Consider the following 21,703-nt stretch of genomic DNA (forward strand, 5'->3'; position numbering starts at 1 on the left):
TTTGACCTTGCTCTTTGACCTTCTGAATTAAGAAATAATGTTGATCACCTTCTGACCATTGACAATCAGCAATCACAATAATATGAAGTTTGATTACCACAGGCTCAAATTTTCTTTGCTTATTGATAATAAACTACTTTTAAACAAAGAAGTATAAAATACACAGAATGGCAACTGGCTGTAATCTCGCGTGAGCTCGTGTCAGAGCGTGATTCGGCGTTAACTTACTAAAAACAAACATTGGCGAGCATGGAGTTACAATTTGTACCTTTAAAACTACATTTAAAATACATGTTAGCTTCTAAAGCAAAACTAGTTTAATTTGAAATGGTCTTAAGACACAAAGTACACGTTTTTTTTGCCATCGAAAGAAGCGTGGTCATACGGTGATAATTATTTTACCAATGAATAATTGCTTTCGCATACAAAATGGCGCGTGGAGAAAGGGCCACTTCCGGTAAACGAGATCTCGTTTTTTTGTCACGGGAGGTTGGCGAGATTTGCTCTATATGCCTTTCAAGTTGCCAATCTATTTATTTTTATAGCTCTTTGTTTTAAACTAAGCCTCATTCTGACCTTGACAAATGAACATGTGACTCCAAAACTAAGTTACTAACAGAGTCACCTTACGAAGCTTGGCAGCCCTAGGCTTGTGTTCTTCACTTAATGATTGGAAGCTGTTTTAAGTCTCAAGATCACCCTAACCTTAGACCTACTGGGCCCAAAACCACCCAGGGTCATCTACAGACTGCTGTCAGTCATCCTAACTAGAGCTGTCACAGGAGACAGCACGCTGGACTATTTCAATGCTCGATAGTGATATTGGGTACATCTGACGAAGCTAGTGCTGCCACTAGAGGATTTAATGACTACAATGTGGATGACAATATTTGACAATAGATTGAAGTCTTACACAAATGTATTTCATAATAACAGAGATACAGTGAAAGTGTATAAAAACACTAACTAAGTACAAAAGGGACACAATTCATGAAATATTTCTGCAAGAGTAATGCATCAACTGCCATATCATGTCACTAATAAACTGGTACAACTTATTTAGGTTTGAATCAAATCCATTTAGTAATAACTGAGATCAAAGAAGTATAAAATTTAAAATTTTTTATTTTTATAGCTCTTTGCTGAGATAGACCAAAAGTGCATCACAACTTTAGCCTGAAATTCTAAGTAAAAATGGGACATGAATTTATAAAATGCAGTTGCCAGACTTTGGACCTTGTGTCATCTGACAATTGGGTGATAATGTAGAACTACTGCATTAAGTTAGAAACAAATCCATCAAGTAACAAAAGAGATATGCTGAAAAACCATCAAACTTAAACTGTAGTTCTAAGGAAAAGGGGACATAATTCATGAAATGTTTGTGCCAGAGTTTAGGACTTCGAGTCATATGATGAGGACAGTGATGTGCAAGAACTATTTTAAGTTTGGATCAAATTCATTTAGTAACTTGAAATTGTTAGTAAAAATGGGGCATAATTCATAAAATATTGGAGCAAGAGTTATGGCCCTTGTGTCATATGATGCGGATAATGACATGGAACACACTTTAAGTTTGAATCAAATCCCTTCTGATATAACAGAGATATGGTAATATGCATCAAAATTAAGTAAAAAGGGGGCATAATTCATGAACAAGAACTGTCCGTAAGACAGCAAATGTTGGACTATTCGAATTGTTGTCCCAGAAGCAGGAATATTACCCTTAATGTTAGAGTATCTATAGAGTTTCAATCCAGTATCTGCATTAGTTTTGGAGATAGTAAATTGCATGCAAAACTTCAACCAGAAGTTTTAAGTTCACAGGGGACATAATTTGGCAAAAATGTATGTCAGAGTTATGGGACTTGATGGTATAACCTAGTTTTATAACCCTGAAGATACAGTAAAGTTTCAATTCAATATCAGCATTTGATTTGGAGACAGTAACTTGCATGCAAAACTTAAACCAGGATTTTCTAAGTCCAGAAGGAGGCATAATTTGCCAAAAATACATGTCAGAGTTTTAGGACATGACCCAGTGAGGTTGGTAATTGACCTAGAAAAGAGAAAATAAGTTACAGAGCTATATGCCTTTAAGTTATAGCTATATGTACTTGAATGTACTTGAATGCAAAACTTTAACCAAGATTTTCTAAGTCAAAAAGGGGGCATAATTTGGCCAAAATGCATGTCAAGAGTTATGGCTCTTGATGCTATCACCTAATTTTATGACCTGAAGACACATGTGAAGTTTCAATTCAATATCTGCATTAGTTTTGGAGATAATGACTTGCATGTAAAACTTTAACTAGGATTTTCTAAGTCCAAAAGGGGGCAAAATTTGGCCAAAATACATGTCAGTGTTATGGGACTTGACCCAGTGAGGTTGGTAATTGATCTAGAAAAGAGAAAAAATCAGTTCAAACGCTATATGCCTTTAAATGATAGATGTATGTACTTGCACGCAAAACTTTAACCAGAATCTTCTAAGTCCAAAAGGGGGCACAATTTGGCCAAAATGCATGTCAGAGTTATGGTTCTTGATGCTATCACCTAGTTTTATGACCCCGAAGACACATGTGAAGTTTCAATTCAATATCTGCATTAGTTTTGGAGACAGTAACTTGCATGTAAAACTTTAACCAGGAATTTAAAAAGTCCAAAAGAGGCAAAATTTGGCCAAAATACATGTCAGAGTTATGGGACTTGACCCAGTGAGGTTTGTAAGCTAAAAATGTGTGCCATATTTATCGACCTAGTGTCACATGATGTAGGTGATGATGTAGAACAACTATTTTAAGATGGAATAAAATCCATTTAGTAATAACAGAGACAGAGGGAAAGTGCACCAAACTTTAACCTGAAATTCTAAGTAAAATGTGGGGATAATCCATGAAGATTGGTGCAAGAGTTGTGCCCCTGTGTGGGTAATGATGAGGAATTTCTTTTTTAAGCTTGCAGCAAATCTATCAAGTAGTAACAGAGATAAAGTATAAGTGCATCAAAACTTTAATCATCGTGCGGATACATAAGCAGATGTCAATGCTTATAGCTGAGCTACAAACAAATGAACTGCTACTATTAATATACCAAACTATATATATTTTTTTGTTGGTTTTAACATCACACTGACACAATTATAGGTAATGTGGTGATCTACCAGCTTTAGATGGTAGAGTAAGACCCCAGGTACCCCTCCGTGCATTATTTTATCACAGGAGGGGGTGGGAACCACCGACCTATTGTAAGCCAGCTAGATGGCTTTTTCACATGAAGAATTCAACGATCCAAACAAGGCTTGAACCTACATTGATGAGGGGCAAGTGATTCCAAGTCAGCGACCTTAACTACTCGGCCTTGGAGGACCCTATACCAAATTATATAGCAAATGGATTTTTTTTTATATAGCTCCGTTTTTGTGGTACAAGTTCAGAGGTACCTCAGAGAGCAAATTCTTCCTCCACCAGTACAGATACAGAGTGATCTGACAACAGGGACAAAACAAGAGAAAGCTCCCAATACAGACAGAAATTCTAAATGCAGACACATCCTGATAACATAGACTACCTATAAATACCATCAAGCATTTTTAAAAACATCTATATAAGAGCTGTTACCAGAACAGTTATGCAAAAATATGAACCTGGCTTATTGATATATACTCTTTTTGTACATAACAAACCAAATTTACCTGGCAGAATCTGATATTGGTATATGACATAGCCTGGGCCTGTAAGGCTGCCATACTTGAACCATGTTCACCATGAACAATCAGCAGTGGTTTTGACCTGAAATAAAAGAAATGTCTTGTGCTCTTAGCTGGAGCTATCAGTAAATGAATGAGTATTAAAGGACATTCATAAATTTTTTACTTTGAATTTACATTTTCTTAAACTGGATGGCCTAATGAACATAGAGGATATTACACGAGTGTCTTTTCATATTGAAGTTATTAAACAAGTTGAATGAAATAATAAAATGTGAGGCTCTGCTGAGCATTTTATCAATGTTTTTCAACGAGTTTTATAAATTCAATGTGGAAAGTCCTTTTTATCACATGTCTGCTTTTCCTGCTGAAACATCAAAATTTCTACTTTCTATAAACAAGTCAATTTGACCAACGTCTCTTATACTTTAATCACATTGATGTCAAAGCTTTTAACTGATGGAAGCTCCACAATGTATGGTTATTAAAAGGCCAAAAGCAGAATAGCAGAATTCATTTATTGGGCATATTTTGTCATAGTAGTGAAGCTACCAAAGAGGTTTTTAAAACTTCAGACAAGTAGTTGTTGAGAAAACGCAAAAGTGAGCTAAAAATATAAACAAAACATGCCTTTACCTGAACTTCTGGGGGTACTGCTTCATAAGCCACTGTATATCAAACATGTAATTGAACTGAAACAATAAATCATTATGCACATAACTGCATAAATTGTTGATTATCTGACTACCATTTCAACTGAACTCATTAAGAAAACAAAGTAATGTGCTTTGCAGATACAATGTATTTTCATAAATATAAAATGAGATTTTGTGCTACAGATTTCACTTTAAGAACAATCTTTTGTTTTCTCTTCAGCTTAAAACAAAAAAGTTTTCCATGTCAGAAATTTCATCCAGAATTTTTAAAACCAACAATTAGAGATTTCTTTTGAAAAAAATGCATGTCTCCCCATAGCCCATACCACTTCATTTAAATGGCTGAATGAACGGCTATGCAATATCTGGGTATAACACAATGATATCTATTTGAAGAAAGACAAAAGTAAAGTCAAGTTGGACATTGATTGTGACACAAGCAAATTTTTAGTGGAAACAGCAAGCAAAATCCTTAAAAGTGGATGCAACCATAACATCCCAACAAAAGCAAACATGAAGGCCCTGTTGGACCTATATCACTCTCCTGAGCACCATTACTCTTGACTAAAGGTCAAGATCACAAAGACCAACCCATGTACAACACATCTATATATCAATTCATACACCAATAACTCCTGATAAACAACTCAGATCTGGCCAATTATACATTTTAAACCAGATGTAATAGATAAATACATTATGTGTAAATATGTACAGGACTGTTGGAGAAATGATAGTACTAGAATATAAACACAGTGAAATATATCACTTTTTAGTTCAAAGGCCCTAACTCCCAACAAAAATCATTCAACTGAAAAAAAAAACAAACCCATAAAATATACGCTACTAGGCACAGCACTGATCAATCCTATAATTTCATTCAAATCTCATCAGTAATCTAGGAGAAATAGTTTGGACAAACTTAGGGGCCATAACACTGCCAAAAACCAATTTAACCAAAGCCAATGATCTGCATTACTTTCCACTGTACTGAACCTGTCTGCAAACTTCTGATGAAATCAGACTTGCAGCTTCAGGGAATAGTCCACCAGAGAGACTGACTGATTGTCAGACAGAGAAGAACAGACAGACAGCTCAAAATCAATACATCTCTGCATATATGGGGAGACATGATTAATTACAATCATCTTGCACTGCACTTTACCTGGCAGGATGCTGTAAGATTTCCCATATCCTCACACAAAATATCTGAAACAAACAACAAAACATTCTTTAGTTTACAGTCTAACCTGTACTAACGGTAACCTCCGATCAGCAGTCATTTTATGACGCCCCGACGGATTTTCCTCTATTTTATCACTTTATTTAGTGGCCACCTGCCGTCAGCGGCCAGCGGCCACCGAAATTGCCTCCCGACCACCGCATTTGACCCCTTTCAGCAGCCATTTTTCTTCCAAAACCAATTAGTTTTAGGCAATAATCACTGAAGATATCGGATTTTTGAGAAGCACGTGATTGCTAAGTTTCGTGTGACTTCACCAAAAGAACGACAAAATGACATGAGCTTCTCAATTAAAACTGATAACCAAAGGTGTAATCCCATTCTTGTTATGATCAAATGGCCAGTAATTATCGGCAATTAGCGTGTCACTTTTGTTGTTCACAGTTTGATGTCGGTTAAAGAAAATACTCGATAACTAATTAGTAGCATAATATTTGTGATTTTTTTTATACTTCTGTCATCAAAATACTATTAAATATATATGAAATTAATTGTGTTTGAAAAAAAATATAAACCACTCTATCTTTTACGGAACGTAACGGCAATCTTAGATTTTAGCGTAGACAATGAGCGGAGAATAGCTTCCCTTACCAAGATGGCAAAAATTGTAAACAAACTTGTTTTGAAGCTGGAAAATTGTCTGTAACAATTTTTGTTGTAAAAACACCATACCGGAGTTTTAGATTGCTAAGAAGACCATTCGTATTGTGAAGGCAAATGCACGTCATTGTATCCTGGTAAAATAACAATAGAAAACCGAAAAAGAAATGGGCCTAAAGGCTAAACTGGTCAGAAGTCTCAACAAGAGGACCATGATGGTCCTGAATCGCTCACCTGTCCAAACATGACCCAGTTTTGAACTGAGTATGACGTTGTTTTTTTTTCTATTATTTGACATAGTGACCTAGTTTTTGAGCTCATGTGACCCAGTTTTGAATCTGACCTAGATATCATCAAGATGAACATTCAGACCAACTTTCATACAGATCCCATGAAAAATATGGCCTCTAGAGAGGTCACAATGATTTTTCATTATTTGACCTACTGACCTAGTTACTGATGGCACGTGACCCAGTTTCAAATTTGACCTAGATATCACCAAGTGAACATTCTGACCAATTTTCATGAAGATCCATTCAAAAGTATGGCCTCTAAGAGAGGTCACAAGGTTTTTCTATTTTTAGATCTAATGACCTAGTTTTTGACCGCAGCTGACCCAGTTTCGAAACTGATCTAGGTATCATCAAGATGAACATTCAGACCAACTTTCATACAGATCCCATGTAAAATATGGCCTCTAGAGAGGTCACAAGGTTTTTCTATTATTTGACCTACTGACCTAGTTTTTGAAGGCACATGACCCAGTTTCGAACTTGACGTAGATATCATCAAGGTGAACATTCTGACCAATTTTCATGAAGATCTTGTGAAAAATATGGCTTCTAGAGAGGTCACAAGGTTTTTCTATATTTAGACCTACTGACCTAGTTTTTAATCACAGTTGACCCAGTTTCGAACTTGGCCTAGATATCATCAAGATAAACATTCAGACCAACCTTCATACAGATCCCATGAATAATATGGCCTCTAGAGAGGTCACAAGGTTTTTTCATTATTTGACCTACTGACCTAGTTATTGATGGCACGTGACCCAGTTTCGAACCTGACCTAGATATTACCAAGGTGAACATTCTGACCAATTTTCATGAAGATCCATTCAAAAGTATGACCTCTAGAGAGGTCACAAGGTTTTTCTATTTTTAGACCTAATGACCTATTTTTTGACCGCAGCTGACCCAGTATCAAACTTTACCTAGATATCATCAAGATGAACATTCAGACCAACTTTCATACAGATCCCATGAAAAATATGGCCTCTAGAGAGGTCACAAGGTTTTCTATTATTTGACCTACTGACCTAGTTTTTGATGGCAGGTGACCCAGTTTCAAACTTGACCTAGATATTATCAAGGTGAACATTCTGACCAATTTTCATGAAGATCTTGTGAAAAATATGGCCTCTAGAGAGGTCACAAGGTTTTTCTATTTTTAGACCTACTGACCTAGTTTTTGACCGCACGTGACCCAGTTTCGAACTTGACCTAGATATCATTAAGATGAACATTCTGACCGATTTTCATAAAGATCCCATGAAAAATGTGACCTCTAGAGAGGTCACAAGCAAAAGTTTATGCACGGACGGACGCACGGACGCTGCGTGATCACAAAAGCTCACACTGTCACTTTGTGACATGTGAGCTAAAAATACATACACTGGCTGCACCTCCGATCAGCGGTCACCTGGCTTAAGCGGCCAAATTGTCTGCTTGCCCTGGCTGTCTGCTTAAGACGGGTTAGACTGTATACTAATTTGTTTTAGCTCGATTGTGATGAAAGCTTCAAGCTTATTGGAACCACTCACAAGTCTGCTTCCTGGAAAAACCAGTACTGGTGTCACATGAGAAGTCATTGGGGCCCGAACCCACAACCCCTTGATTAAGCGGTCGACACCTTATCCACTAGACCACCGCTCCCCTTTGCATTCTTTAACTTCCTGTCAAACAACTGGTAGAAATAAAGCAATACCTAGGGAGATGACACTGCTATTCTTACTTTGTTTACTGCATGTACATAAACCTTTTGCGTTTCTCCACACCAGTAACTGTCTAAACAATCCACTAATGTATGTTACTTTAAATACAAGACAGGAAGCTTACAACAGTAAGAATCTAAAATGGGTGAAAGAGAATTACAGAAACAAGAGCTGCATGAGCCAGCATCTTCAACAATTCAAAAGTCTTGTCACTAAAAACAGTTAAAGGGAATTCCTATAGTTTTTTTATGCACATCTTTCTGCGCAGCGGACACTTTCTATGGAAAACTGAACTGAAGTCAACATTTGTCGAAACATGTTACAGACAATCTTAAATATGAGGTTTCTTGAATGAAATAACATTTTTTGATAAGTTTTATCAGTAATCAAATGTTGATACTGGTTTATGTTGTATTGACAAGTATCATGCCTGACAGATATCTTGCTATTTTTGTGGTTGTGTTTCACATCGCATTTTAGTAAAAAGACGGTGTTGTTCATATAATGTAAGATAATTGACTTAGTACTGATAAGTCAATATCACCTTTCAGATTATTTAGTCTTCAATTATAGAAAGAATTAAGAATTTTTAAAACTTTTTTTAACTTCTAGCGCACATACATGTAATCAATTTGGCCAGGTTCGCGCCACTTTCCGTCCTAACAGGTGTTGTGTTCTAGCGGTCTTAACATAAAATTTAGCCTGGTGACCCATACATTTTTAGCCATTTTTATGTTCACAATACAATTATCTATACACAAGAAAAACAGGAAAAAATTCTAAGAAAGAGTTTTTTCAAATTTAAAAAAATATTCTTCACTATGGGTATTTTTCATTGAAAAAAGTTCACAAAAGTAAATATGAAACAATATTTTTTTTCATTTGTACCAATTACTGTATGGATAGAATATTACAAATATGGCTATAATATCAAAAAAGTATATAATAAAATTTGTAAAAAGAAAAACCTTATTGTGCTGTCTTGATGTATATTTTGGTTGGTATTTATAAAAAAGCAGAAAATTATGAAAATGTTGAAAAATCGCGGGCAGTTTCAGCAACAGTGGGTGTGTTCAAAACAATTTTTCACAAAAACGAGCCTGGTGACCTATTGTTTTTATTTGTTCATTGTTTTCAGCACAAAATTTCATATCATATATGTGAATTTAAAAAAATTCTATGAAAGGAAAAAAACTATAGGAATTCTCTTTAAATGAATAAATAACTGAAGTGAAAAAGGAGCTGCTCAGCATAACTTATAAAAGCAAGACAGAGTTATGGAACCTGTACAGTGTATGTACGACAATAACAGTGAACAAGAGTGTGAAGTATCAGCCTATTTACTCAAGTGGTTACTGAGGTACCAGTTAACAGATAAAAAAGCATTTAATTTACTAAAATGACAAAGATTGGCATAATTGTGTAAAAATGTAAAATAAAGTTAAGACCTGTGTATTGAAAGTCAGATCATCATAGTGAACAAGTGTGCACAGTTTCAATTTATTCCTACCAGTAGTTACTGAGATACCAGCTTACATATAAAAACTTAACCAAAATTCCTGTGGCCACTGACACTGATACTAACGAACTGATAAGTGCAACAGTTCTACCTCTAGAGTGTTTTTCACAGTCATGCTAAAATTCGTTTATTGTGCATCTGAATCACTTGAAACTTAAAATAAAAACAGTTACCCATTATTTTATGTAATTTTCCAGACCTAGTTGTAATTGCATACCTTTAATATCCATGGCATATGTGGTGTTATATTTATCTGCAATTCCTGCAACTTTGGTGAGAAATAAACTGTATGGCTGGGCAAGCTGCAACTTCCCTTCTACTGTCTTTGGATTTCTGCATGGCGACCCTGACCTTTTCTTGACCTTACAATCAGAGGTCGGTGAATGTGTTTTCACCTTTGAAGTTGAAGGTAATTCTGATGAACCTCTTGAAGCTGATGGTGACCTTGACTTCACCTTTGATGTTGAGGGTAATTCTGACTTGACCTTTGAACTTGTAGGTGACCTTGATCTGACCTTAGACATTGAAGGTGACTCTGACCTGACCTTTGTTGATAATGGAATCTGAAGTTTGTCTTTTGACTTTGAAGCTGATGCAGCAGAGGATTCTAGTTTTGCTTTTTTGGAAGCTGGTGTGTAAGTTTCATCTGAAATGAAATTTAGATAAAAATCTGTTACAGAAAATATATCCTTTTACAGTTAAAAAATTTCAATACTAAGTGGAACAACTGGTTCTGCATAGAAATCTATTATCTATGGCTAGACAAGAGCTAGCAAGGCAGGGAAAAAAACGCCATGAAGCAATGTGCCTGTCAAGTTTGAGGATCATAGGTCAAAACATTCTGAAAATAAATCACTATCACTTCTTAACATAATACATCAATCTGACCATTTAACATGACAGTAACTATGACCCTTAACCAAGAAAACCTAAAAACTAAGAGGTGAACATGGAGAATATACTTTTTGCACTGACATTCACTGTGACCTTGACCTGTGAAAAAACAAATCTTCAAAGTCAACATGAGTCATTCACTGCTTGTGGTCAATATGTGTGCAAAGTTTGAGGACTGTAGGTAAGGAGTTCTAAAGACATTAGCAGAAATTTTTGTTATTGTTTTTGCATTAACAGTTACTGTGACCTTGATCTTTGACTCACTAACATCAAAAAGATCAGTGAGCCATCATAGCTCAAGGACAAACACGAGCAAAGTTTATAGATTGAGGCATTTGCAAGATACTGAGTGGAAATATTTTTAGTACTATAATTCATAGTGATCATGACCTTTGACCTACTGGCCTCAAAATCAATAGGGATCATTAATCTTCCATCACTATCTTCGAGCAATGTTCCTTTTATGTTTGAGGAGTTCTCAAGACACTGAGCGGAAATGCTTTTTGAACTAACAGTCACTGTGACCTAGACACCTTGGAATCACTGAATTTAAATTCAACTTGGGTAATCCTCTGCCTATAAGCAATGTGCCCACTAAGTTGGAAGATCGTAGGTGAAAGCATTCTCAATACTTCGAATGGAACCTATTTTTATACCAACAGTCACTGAGAACTTGACCGTTGACCCATTGACCTAAAAACTTCATAGGAGTCATCCATTATTCACTTGTATTTGTAAGCAAGTGTCCATTAAGTTTGAGGTTTAGAGGTCAAAACATTCTTAAGTTATTGTGTAGAAACTAAATTGCTAACAGACAGATGGACAGACTAGTATCACTGTTACATACTACATCACCCTGGCTTAGTTAATATCATAAATGAATCATGCAAAAATATTTACTGGGTTTTATACTATACACTATAGTTATCTTTTGACTAAGAAAAATTTCACAGAAAATCAATCCCTCTTTTCTTTACAATTCCTGCTAAAGACTGCCTTGACCCAATGCCCTTAAAGTTTTATGCTACTACAGGACACCCTCTACCATTCATTAATATAGTAAGTCATGTGATATAGAACTATGATGGGCATTTTGATATGGAATTCTGGCAATTCTTAGGGTGCAAATATAAAAGAAATATTCACCAGTTTTTACCAGCCATTTTATGCCTTATAATAATTTCAATTCACATGAATTGGGACACCATTTTTGGGACACAATTCACTGAATGACTTGGGCAATATAAATGAATCAATTAATATACCTTGTGGATGACTGTATTCTTCAAAGTGTGATGGATTTTTCCTGTAGCATTTCAGTCCATACTGACACGGAACTTTCTTCTTTTTAGCACTATTGCAAGTATTCTCGTTCATGATCTCTGTAACAGCTTTACGCAATTCTTGTGGCACTGGCGATCTTGAATGCTTTCTCTTTAGACTAGATGGCGAACTTTCAGATTTCTCCTTTGAGTCTTTTCTCTTCAAGAATGATTTAATGTCACTGGACTGTTGAGGACTTGACTGATCTTTATGGAACGGTTTACTGTAGTCCTTTTTATGTGGTTTCTGTGAGAAATGGTGCTTATCTACATGGTCTGAATCTTTGGCTGACTTGGATTTTTCCTGCCTATCTGTAGCACTTTCTTTACCGAAATCTGAAGATGATTTAGAAACCTTTGATTTGTTCTTCTGTTCATCTTTCATTGCTTGTATTCTTTTCTTATTTTGTTCATAGTCAGAATCTGATTCACTATCTGTCATGTTTAAAAATTCATTCATAAATTTCTTTCTATCTGACTTTGCTTCATTGTCTACTTTTTCCACTGTCCTCACTTTTTCTGGTGTGTTTTCACTTTGAGTTCTATTATAACCATTTGACTCTTTGTTAATTTTTTTCTGAGAATTACCTCCCTTTGAAAACTGGTTATGGTTACTTCTGTTATTCTTTTCCCTTGCTCTGCTCTCTGAGTCCGACTCACTATCAGAAATATCATGTGTCTTACTGTAACTTTTCTTGTCTGGAACTGTGCTAAATTTTGGTTTCATTTCTGACTTTTTGCTAACTGAAAACAGAAAATATTTCTCTTGCATTAATGAATCTACATTAGCAGAAAAAGAAATAGTCAAGATAGCTGACTAAAATCATGATCTTATCTTAGAAGCTGAATCTTCTTTTTAACATATGATGTATAAAAATCCATTTTTACCCTGAGCACCAGTAAGTTATTTTTTCAGATCAGATTTGTAGTTATTAAATTCAATTTGAAGACCAGTCTTAGAATAGAGCCTTGTCATTGGTCAATTTCAAAGGTGTGCTCAGATACAACCAATCAGATGCTGCTGTTATGAGACTAGATACAGGATTATAAAACTGAGTTTGTAGACCAGTCACACAAAACTCAAGCAAGCATTTTATTGGCCGATTCTAATCTCACATTTAAATTGTCCAATAGCAAGGTAGCATTTTTATACACTTAGGGCCTGCTCACACTAGGAATTACACCAACAATGAATACAACACAAAGAAAAAAATTGAAGATCATTGCAATTTTATATTCATCAAATATTCAAGGCCTTTGCACAGTTTATCATTTCAGTTACAGGATGAAGAGGAACTGAACCATGAGGGTGTTAGCCAATGTGGGTAAACAGTCAAGCACCATGTTAAATCTGGCAATAAACCACAAGAAAGCCTTGTTAATTTTCATTTTAAAATATATGTTCATTGGAATGTTATGATAACAATTATACTTCATGTATACGAGTTGTAACAAACTAAATATCATGCTGCATCTTATCATCATAACTGCTATCACCAGTCTTCTTTTCAACCATTGTTTATTGCAGATTTTATCATTGTTGATTCCTTTCTTTGTTTTCCAAATTGTTACAGAACTGGAAAAGAACTGGCAGGCAGCTTCAACAATGTAAAGCAAGGTTACCCTGAACAATTTTTATGCATTAGCAAGTCACACCACTTCTGAATAGTAACAAAAATCAAACAATGGAAAATATTATCTATGTTAAATTTTGTAGAAACTAGTGGTGTTTTAAAAATACACATGCCCCCGTAAGGACCTGTTGGAGGTAAATGGGTGTGTAGTTTTCAGTCTAAAGCATGCTGTAACCTTGACATTTGGTCTAATGACCCCAAAAATATGGGACATCTCCTGACCATAGATGAACACAAATTCACAGTTCAATTGCTGTAGGCCGAGGCATTTTTGAGCTAGATATCCTAAACCATAATCATATTTAGTCTTATTTAGTCTCAGGATCATTGTGACCTTGACCTCTAGAATAGAAAGCTATAGTGGACATCAACTGACAATAGACAATGAAGTTAGGATGGTGGTAGATCCTAGCCTTCTATAGCTATTGATCAAATAGTATTTTAGCCTCTTGACCTTTGACATACTGACCCCACAAAACAATATGGACAGGAATCATCCTATGAAATTTGATAACCTTAGTGTAAAGCATTCTCCATTTTTTTTTGCTGGAAACCATTTTCAATCTCCAAGTCACTGTGACCTTGACATATGACATACTGTTCCCACGAACAATAAAGGTATCTAGTGACCACACAATCAGCCTATGACGTTTGACTACAGTATTAAGCCGAAGCGGTTTCCAATTATTGATCAGACACAGTTTTCAGTCTTAAGGTCACTGCAATCTGAATCTTTCACCTTCAGACTCAAAACACAATATAGGTCTACTTGCCTCAGGCAAACATCCTTTGAAGTTTGACCATTGTAGGCCAAGTCGCTCTCTAACTATTATTCAGAAATGGAAGTGAAACGAAAGTACCAACCAATCAACATAAGCAGAACAATGCACCCCCTCTCTGAGGGGTGGATTATTAATATATGCTGAAAGAAAACACTTATACTTATATCTGACCTTGATCATCAAACAGATCGGGAGAGTAACACCTGTCATCCTCGTCTTCAGGTGGAAGAGTCTCATCCGAGTCTGGACCAACTGTTTCATCTGAATCTGACATTCTGTACAGAAAACACCATTTTTAAAATGAAATACCTATGTTATGTATGTGTGTATTCTGGTTTAACGTCTTTTTCAACACTTTTTCAGTCATATAAATGACGGTGTCTACTTGTGGCAATGAGCGCAATGTCCAACATTATAGCGCTGCCTCACTGGAATATCATGCCGTAGACACATGCCATGATACCCCACCCAGTCACATTATACTGGCACCGGGCTGACCAGTCCTAGTGCTATCCTCTTAATGCTGAGCGCCAAGTGAGGAAGCTGCTAGTACCATTTTTTACTTCTTTGGTATGACGCGGCCAGGGATCGAACCCACAACCTCCTGCACTCTAAGCTGGCGCTCTACCACCAGGCTACCAAGGCGGTTGCAGCCATGTTATGGTCATATGTTTGTTTATTAATTTGGGAAGATGACCAATATCTTTGCTTTGGGAATACAAGCCGAATTTTGGTTAAAATTAGGAACACAATTCAGTACTCCACCTATTATAAATATCATTATAAAAACCACATCATAATATTAGCAAACAGACACTTGTTTCTTAACAACAATTTGCTTTTTGATGACCTTTCTTATTAATTTTGCTGAACTTTTTGCACTAAATAATTATATTTTACCATAATGTTTTAGCAGGGTAAAATATGAAATTTCTGACTGATTTGGAGAGAAAGAGATACCTATTTTTCAACAGGGAAAATGCCCTAATAATGACAATAAACTCTGAAAAAAAAACCTTATATGGCTTGGGACTTGGAGTTATAATGTCAGGAGAGAACTTTTATGCTGCCCTCAAGTACAGTCAAACGAGTAACAAAAAAGGTATTCAGAGTCTGCAGGTTCAAGTCCCTGTCAGGCTGCACATTTTTCTCACCCAGTGCCATCACTTGTGTTGGGGTGTAATTACAGTTTACAGTCAGACTGTCCAATTTTGGTTATTCAAACTTCCTTGATGTTTAAAATCTATGATTTTGTCCCTATTTTTGGCCCTGTCTAATTTTTTACTTAATTTTGGCAAAGTTTGCTAGCATATGATTAGCAGTATGTCAATTATGAATTTTAAGAATTAATTTATGTATCTAAAGCCAAACATTTTTTTGTTTCTGTTGGATCTATGCCATAAAACTCATAAAAGCATACTGTAAAATATTCAAGTAAAAAAAATCCACAAAAAAAGTGATTCTATTCACCCATTTCTATGTAGAACCAATGTCTTCAAAATGAGTTGCGATGTTTTTTTAATGTCAGACCGAAAACAAAATGGCTTAAAAACATATGAAGCAAAAGGTTAGTCCATAGCATTTGAAATGATGAAATTATAGTGTGACAAATTTCAAGTGTAATTCCTAGGTAGGTTTCTATACAGAGTTTGTTTCAGCTCAAAGATGCAAAACAGTATATAAACATCTCTGAAGCTGAATTATTTTTCCTACCCTTTTTCTTGTATTAACACAATGCAGACTGCATTAAGGGTGTAACAATATATCAAAATTCACTGTATCACAATACATTAGTCTGGCAATATGCGTATTGTTTCATACTAAGGCCTGTTTTACGATACAGAAACGATACAGTGAAAAGTAGAAACATTGAATGAAAACTTTTATACAATCAGTGTTAAAGATAGTAACTAAAGATATGTATTATTTATAACAGTTTCTTTAACTTTTAAGCAAAATTTCAAGTAATTTCCAGGTGTAGGAACTAGGAACATTGATCTTTTTCTCATTTTGTCACATGAATGCTAACTTATGGTACTCAATTTGTATTGTGATATGTACCGTATTGTTGCATCTGTATCCTGATATGTATTATATCATGAGATTAACATGTCGTTACACTCCTAGACTGCATATCAGTATAGTGGTTTTATCATCCAAATCATAAGTAAATTATCGAAAGTATTCAAAATTCAGGGGTTACGATTTAGAATAAAAAAGATGTAGAAATTTCCATTTTCGCCACTCGCAATTTTTATTCACCACTTTGATCTTAAATTCGCAAAATGGCTAAAGTGGCAAACAACAGCATGGGCCCTGAGTCTGGCTGCACATGTATCTCACCTAGTCCAAATAATATGATGTTTCAGAACAGCATGGTAACTTTTGACTGTCGCTGTCCTGTCACCTCCAAACTTATTCTTCATATTTCTGTGAGGAAATCAGCAATGAAATCTCTTTTGTTTTGTGGTATATATGGACGATGTATTTGTAATGATTACATCTCTGATAATGAAATTATGTAGACATTTAAGCATGAAATTACCTCGATGACCTTTTTTTGAATGTGTATTTTGTGTTTTGTTTCTGAAATTTAGTGTCATTGGCAGTCTGCTGCGTATTGAAACCAGTGTTGGGGTAGATATCCCCTTGCAACTGTTCACATATTTACAGTCTGTTATTTAAATTATACATGTTATATTGGACTCATCTGAAGTTTCTACACAAATATTAGTGTTGAATTCAATGAAGCAAGACGTGTTGACTTTCTAAATTTTTTGAATGTCTTTGATTTCCTAACAGTAAAATGCAAATATGGTTAAGGCTTACTGGGTGCCGACCAGTCACTGGAATGGAATATATATACCGGACAAATGTAATTATTGCTTTATTTTGATTATATCTGAGTTATCAGCCAATCGAAAACATTCGGCATTTTGTTTTGACTGTCAAATATCATCATTGACCTGACAAGTACGTATTAACAAAGTATATCGTACCAAATATCACCTCTGCTTACAAAACTGCTGTCCTCTGACCTTTGGGCACTGGAATGGCAGTGCCCATGCACAATATTCATTATTTTCAGGGGCATCAAGTGGGTCTCAAACAATTATAGCACAGATCCCTAGAACTGCAGGCGACAGTTTCTTTTTTATTCATTCCTTACAGGCAAAAGAAATGTTGGTTCATATATTGGTAAAAATACTATCAATGTCTGCATTTGCTTAGCCATGTGTTGAATACGGCAATAGGGGTGACTAGTGGCCAGAAAACACGATCGATTTATATGTATTTACCCCCACTTCAAGCCTCAATTGTATTAAAACATATTTATAGCTTTTTTGGTTTTCTGAAAACAGCACAAACTGAAATAGATTTGATTTTGTTGGCTCAGTATGGTGGAATAAGCTCCGAGATATTTTCTGCAGATAGAATTTCATTTAAAATAGTGACACGGGTAAAACACTGCTGTTACGTAGTTCAACCCTGAGTATTGTTTAACCCTTTGCACATGTATGAAAACATGTTTTTAGAAGGCGCAGAGGAAAGAATGACATAATCAACGTTTTTTCGGTAAAAATGTCATCGTGAAATAGGATTATCAGTCTTCCAAATATGTGTCCGGTGACTATTCTGCCATGTTGATTAATGAAGTGTGTTTAATTACCCCTTTTGAGCCTCAAAATATCCAATATGTTTCATGATCGACTGTTTGAGTTTTTTAATTTTCAGATAGCAAATGAGCTGAAGATTTCGGGGCAAATTACACGTCTTTTGTATTCAGTTTTCATAAAATAGCAAAGGAAAAATCCCGATTTCTGTCCTGTGACTGGTCGGCACCCAGCAGAGGGATGGCAACTATAAAATATCAGATCATAAAATAAGCCATCCAATTAAACCGGACAAGTAAGGCTTGTATCTCACCTGGAGACATTTATATATTTGATCATTCATATCTTTAACCTGTTAAAACATCTATGCATTTTCATGCAGGTTTTATCTTTTTGGTGCAAAAAAATTGTTTGTTTACGGTATCCCGACTTACCCTAAATTTTCGGCCCGACCCTAAAATCAATGTTTTTATGGCTTTGGAGAATATTTTTTTAAACTTTTTAACAAAAAGTTGCAAAAGTGCACTTTTTATGCTTTAAACATGGCCAGTGATGTTAGAAATCAACTTACTGACACTCTAAACGCATAACTTCCTCCCAGCGGGCACAACAACGTTGAAACAACGTCAGACTTCAACGTTGAAACAACATTGAAATATAGTTGGATTTGAAAGGTGAAATGACGTTGAAATCTCAACGTTGAAACAACGTCAGGATTTCAACCATATTTCAACATTGAAATATGGTTGAAATCCTGACGGTTGGTGGTTGAAATATGGTTGAAATCCCGACGGTTTTTCAACGTATCTTAAAAGACATTTTTGTGATGCATTATAATGATGTCTTTATGACAAGATAAAATAAGGCATTACTGTCTGTTTTAAATGTGAATTCCAACCATAATCCAACGAATATAAAAGAACTGGTATTTTAGGCATTGTTTTTTTCATTTATTTAGCACTTGTAATCAGCATGTATATTTTCTGATCTTTATTTCATAGATCTGTGATCGTCTTTTATCTAAATCACAAAGTAAGTCCATTAATAGCTTAGTTCTCAAAATCTTCATCACGGCAAAACAACTGGACCTGGTATCACCTGAAAATTTGTATAAAAGGATTTGAGTGTTTTACAATTATCATTTAAAATTTTCATGTAAATTAAATAAAAATGCAAAAACAGTGATGATGAATAACGTGCTGATAAAACAGTTAATGGATGCATTTAAAATATCATCAACATTTTCTGATTAAGCTATATCCCCTCCAAGTTTTTAAGTATGAGTCGATTTTAAAGGTCCAGTACTTAGGGAAAGTGAGTTGTCAATTTTTTTCATAGCCAGTGCATAGACTTCTGCAAGACACTAAATAATGAAGATTGGCAGGTCAAAATTTACAGAATGTCTTTGGAACTCAAAGAAATGTATGTGTATTATGTTGAAATTTCAATGAATTGACAGAATGACCCCCCAGGTCTTTTTAAATTTCTTCATACTTCATAGAAAAATAATTGTACATATACTGCGATTTATTTCGAATTTCTACATACCAACTTTCATTTTCCAACAAAATGAAATAGTTTCTGTGCTTTTTAAAAGAAATTAAAATGTTCACTTTCCTTAGTATTGGACCTTTAAAGAAAATGCAGATTAAAAAAAAAACTAATGATATTAAAGTACATACACGTCAGTCTTTTAAACATAATATTATTGGTGAATATAATTACTAAGTTATAATACTGTTTAAAGTATTTTACTCACTTCCTCTGCACTATTCTTTTGTACATGATGTATAAACAGCTAGCTTAAACCTCTATCAGACTAACTGAATTAATGTGTAAACTAATACCAGGATACAGGCATGACTAATAGATAACATGTGTAGAGAGAGATGGACCTTTGGTTACCATGGTTACAAACGTGTTATAAATTTTCCCAACAAATCCCAGTATAATCATCCCGAATATTTTAAAATGTATGAATATTATTATTAAAAGTAATTAAACCATTTCGAAAAGAGCTAGACAACACACAAATAACAATAAAAAAGAGGAACATTTTTCAGGAAGTGCAAAAATATCATCTACAAGTTTAAGTCCATTTTCATGAATTTTGGAACGCTAATAAATACATTGTATTTTGAAAATAAGATAAAAAAATTTACCTGTCAGTTCTATAATGAACTAAGGAAATTATCAATCTTTTGAACCAGCATATCTATCTAATATCATATTTTTCCCCAACAGTTTAGATACATGTTCATTTTTTCGCAGAAAATTAAGGTAGATTTCTTATACTACATAGGTATTTGTAGATGCTATCTGAATTGTTTTGTTTCAACTAAAAGAATCGGCAAGACAATGCATATTATATATATAGTTTATATCTCTGACACTGGTCATGCAGATATCAACGATTTTTCAACGTTGAAACAACGTTGTAATTTCGACCATTATTTCAACGTTGAAAGATCAACCTTATTTCAACGTTGAAACAACGTTGATTTTCGAAAGCATCTCTTCGTTGAGGGTCTGACGTTGAATCAACGTTGAATCAACGTTGTTTTATGACCTGACCATATTTCAACGTTGAAATGACGTCTTGTGCCCACTGGGCTTATTTGTATTCATTTTTTGACACAAAAATAATTTCCGAAGTGTCCCTTAATAAAAAAAAAAAAATCCCCCCAAAAAATTTTCTGACCTACCTAGATCTACCCTAATTTTTTTTAGCATGTTACCGAAAACAAAGAATATTTTTTTAGGCCTTACAGACTGCATATTATCTGCAGATTTTTAATCATGATGTACCAATATAATTTGCAACATCCAAATTTACTGGATACAGAAGAAATCATTGTCATGTCAGATAGAAAAAAAAAATCTGGACATAAGAAATATAATGTCACATGAATTATATTACCAAAACACCTAGAGTTTGCAGTTCTTCAAAAGAAAACCTGTACATAGAATCACAAATGAAACATATGTCACTGAAAACGTGTGGTCACGAATCATAGTCGTTGGTTTCAAATAAAATTATATATTTTCTGTGAAGCAAATTGATCATCATGACATGAAATATCCAAAGAAAAGTTCCTATCATTTAAGAACAACCATATCATACCTAAATTTTTATCTGTCTACCGCCAGACAGAAAAGCTGAAAAGACATAAAATTACAATAAAGGGAAGTAACTCTGAAATCCGCGAAAGTATCCTAACCCGAAAACCCGGTATCCGGTACATTCCGCGTAGGCATTCCAAATAATAGGATATTTCGAGCGTGGTAACTTTAGACTTTCGCTGTCCCGTCAGGATGACAAAGAAAGAAGAAAAAACAACAACAGACAGTCAGAACAAACCAAAGAGCTATAAAAATAAATACTTCTTTGAACAAACACACAAATAAAGAAAAGCTAAACAACAATAACAAAACAAACAACAAACGAACAAACAAACAAATTAGATGAATTTGTAATGCACGGTCAAAGATGTTACAGCAAGATCAAGATAAATAGTGACACGGAATTTAGCATTTCAAAAAATAAAGAAAAGTCACAAAATATAATGCAGTGACTATCCTCATGGCCTGACTTGGAACCTGCACCTCATGCCAAATATTGATCTTTTTCCCGACCTAAACATTAAGACTCACATCTTAAGAAAAACAACAATTGCCAATAAAACCCATGAATTCATTACGCAAAACAATACCATGGCAATCACGAATAAATAAAA

General features: G+C 34.9%; 1 protein-coding gene across 1 annotated transcript in view; it reads right to left on the minus strand.

The window, feature by feature from the left end:
- Positions 1 to 21,233, minus strand: part of LOC123541889 (tyrosyl-DNA phosphodiesterase 1-like) — a 39,336-nt gene extending 18,103 nt beyond the window's left edge. Inside the window, exons 1-7 of the mRNA XM_045327514.2 lie at positions 21,091 to 21,233; positions 14,524 to 14,627; positions 11,880 to 12,680; positions 9,938 to 10,366; positions 5,531 to 5,574; positions 4,346 to 4,401; positions 3,695 to 3,791 (exon numbers count right to left, since the gene is read on the minus strand). Coding sequence (XP_045183449.2) covers positions 3,695 to 3,791; positions 4,346 to 4,401; positions 5,531 to 5,574; positions 9,938 to 10,366; positions 11,880 to 12,680; positions 14,524 to 14,626 — 1,530 coding nt within the window. The 5' untranslated portion in view covers position 14,627; positions 21,091 to 21,233. The remainder of the gene's footprint in view (positions 1 to 3,694; positions 3,792 to 4,345; positions 4,402 to 5,530; positions 5,575 to 9,937; positions 10,367 to 11,879; positions 12,681 to 14,523; positions 14,628 to 21,090) is intronic.
- Between the last annotated feature and the right edge of the window lie 470 nt (positions 21,234 to 21,703).

This window comes from Mercenaria mercenaria, chromosome 1 (assembly GCF_021730395.1).
Source record: "Mercenaria mercenaria strain notata chromosome 1, MADL_Memer_1, whole genome shotgun sequence".
Taxonomy (NCBI): Eukaryota; Metazoa; Mollusca; class Bivalvia; order Venerida; family Veneridae; genus Mercenaria; species Mercenaria mercenaria.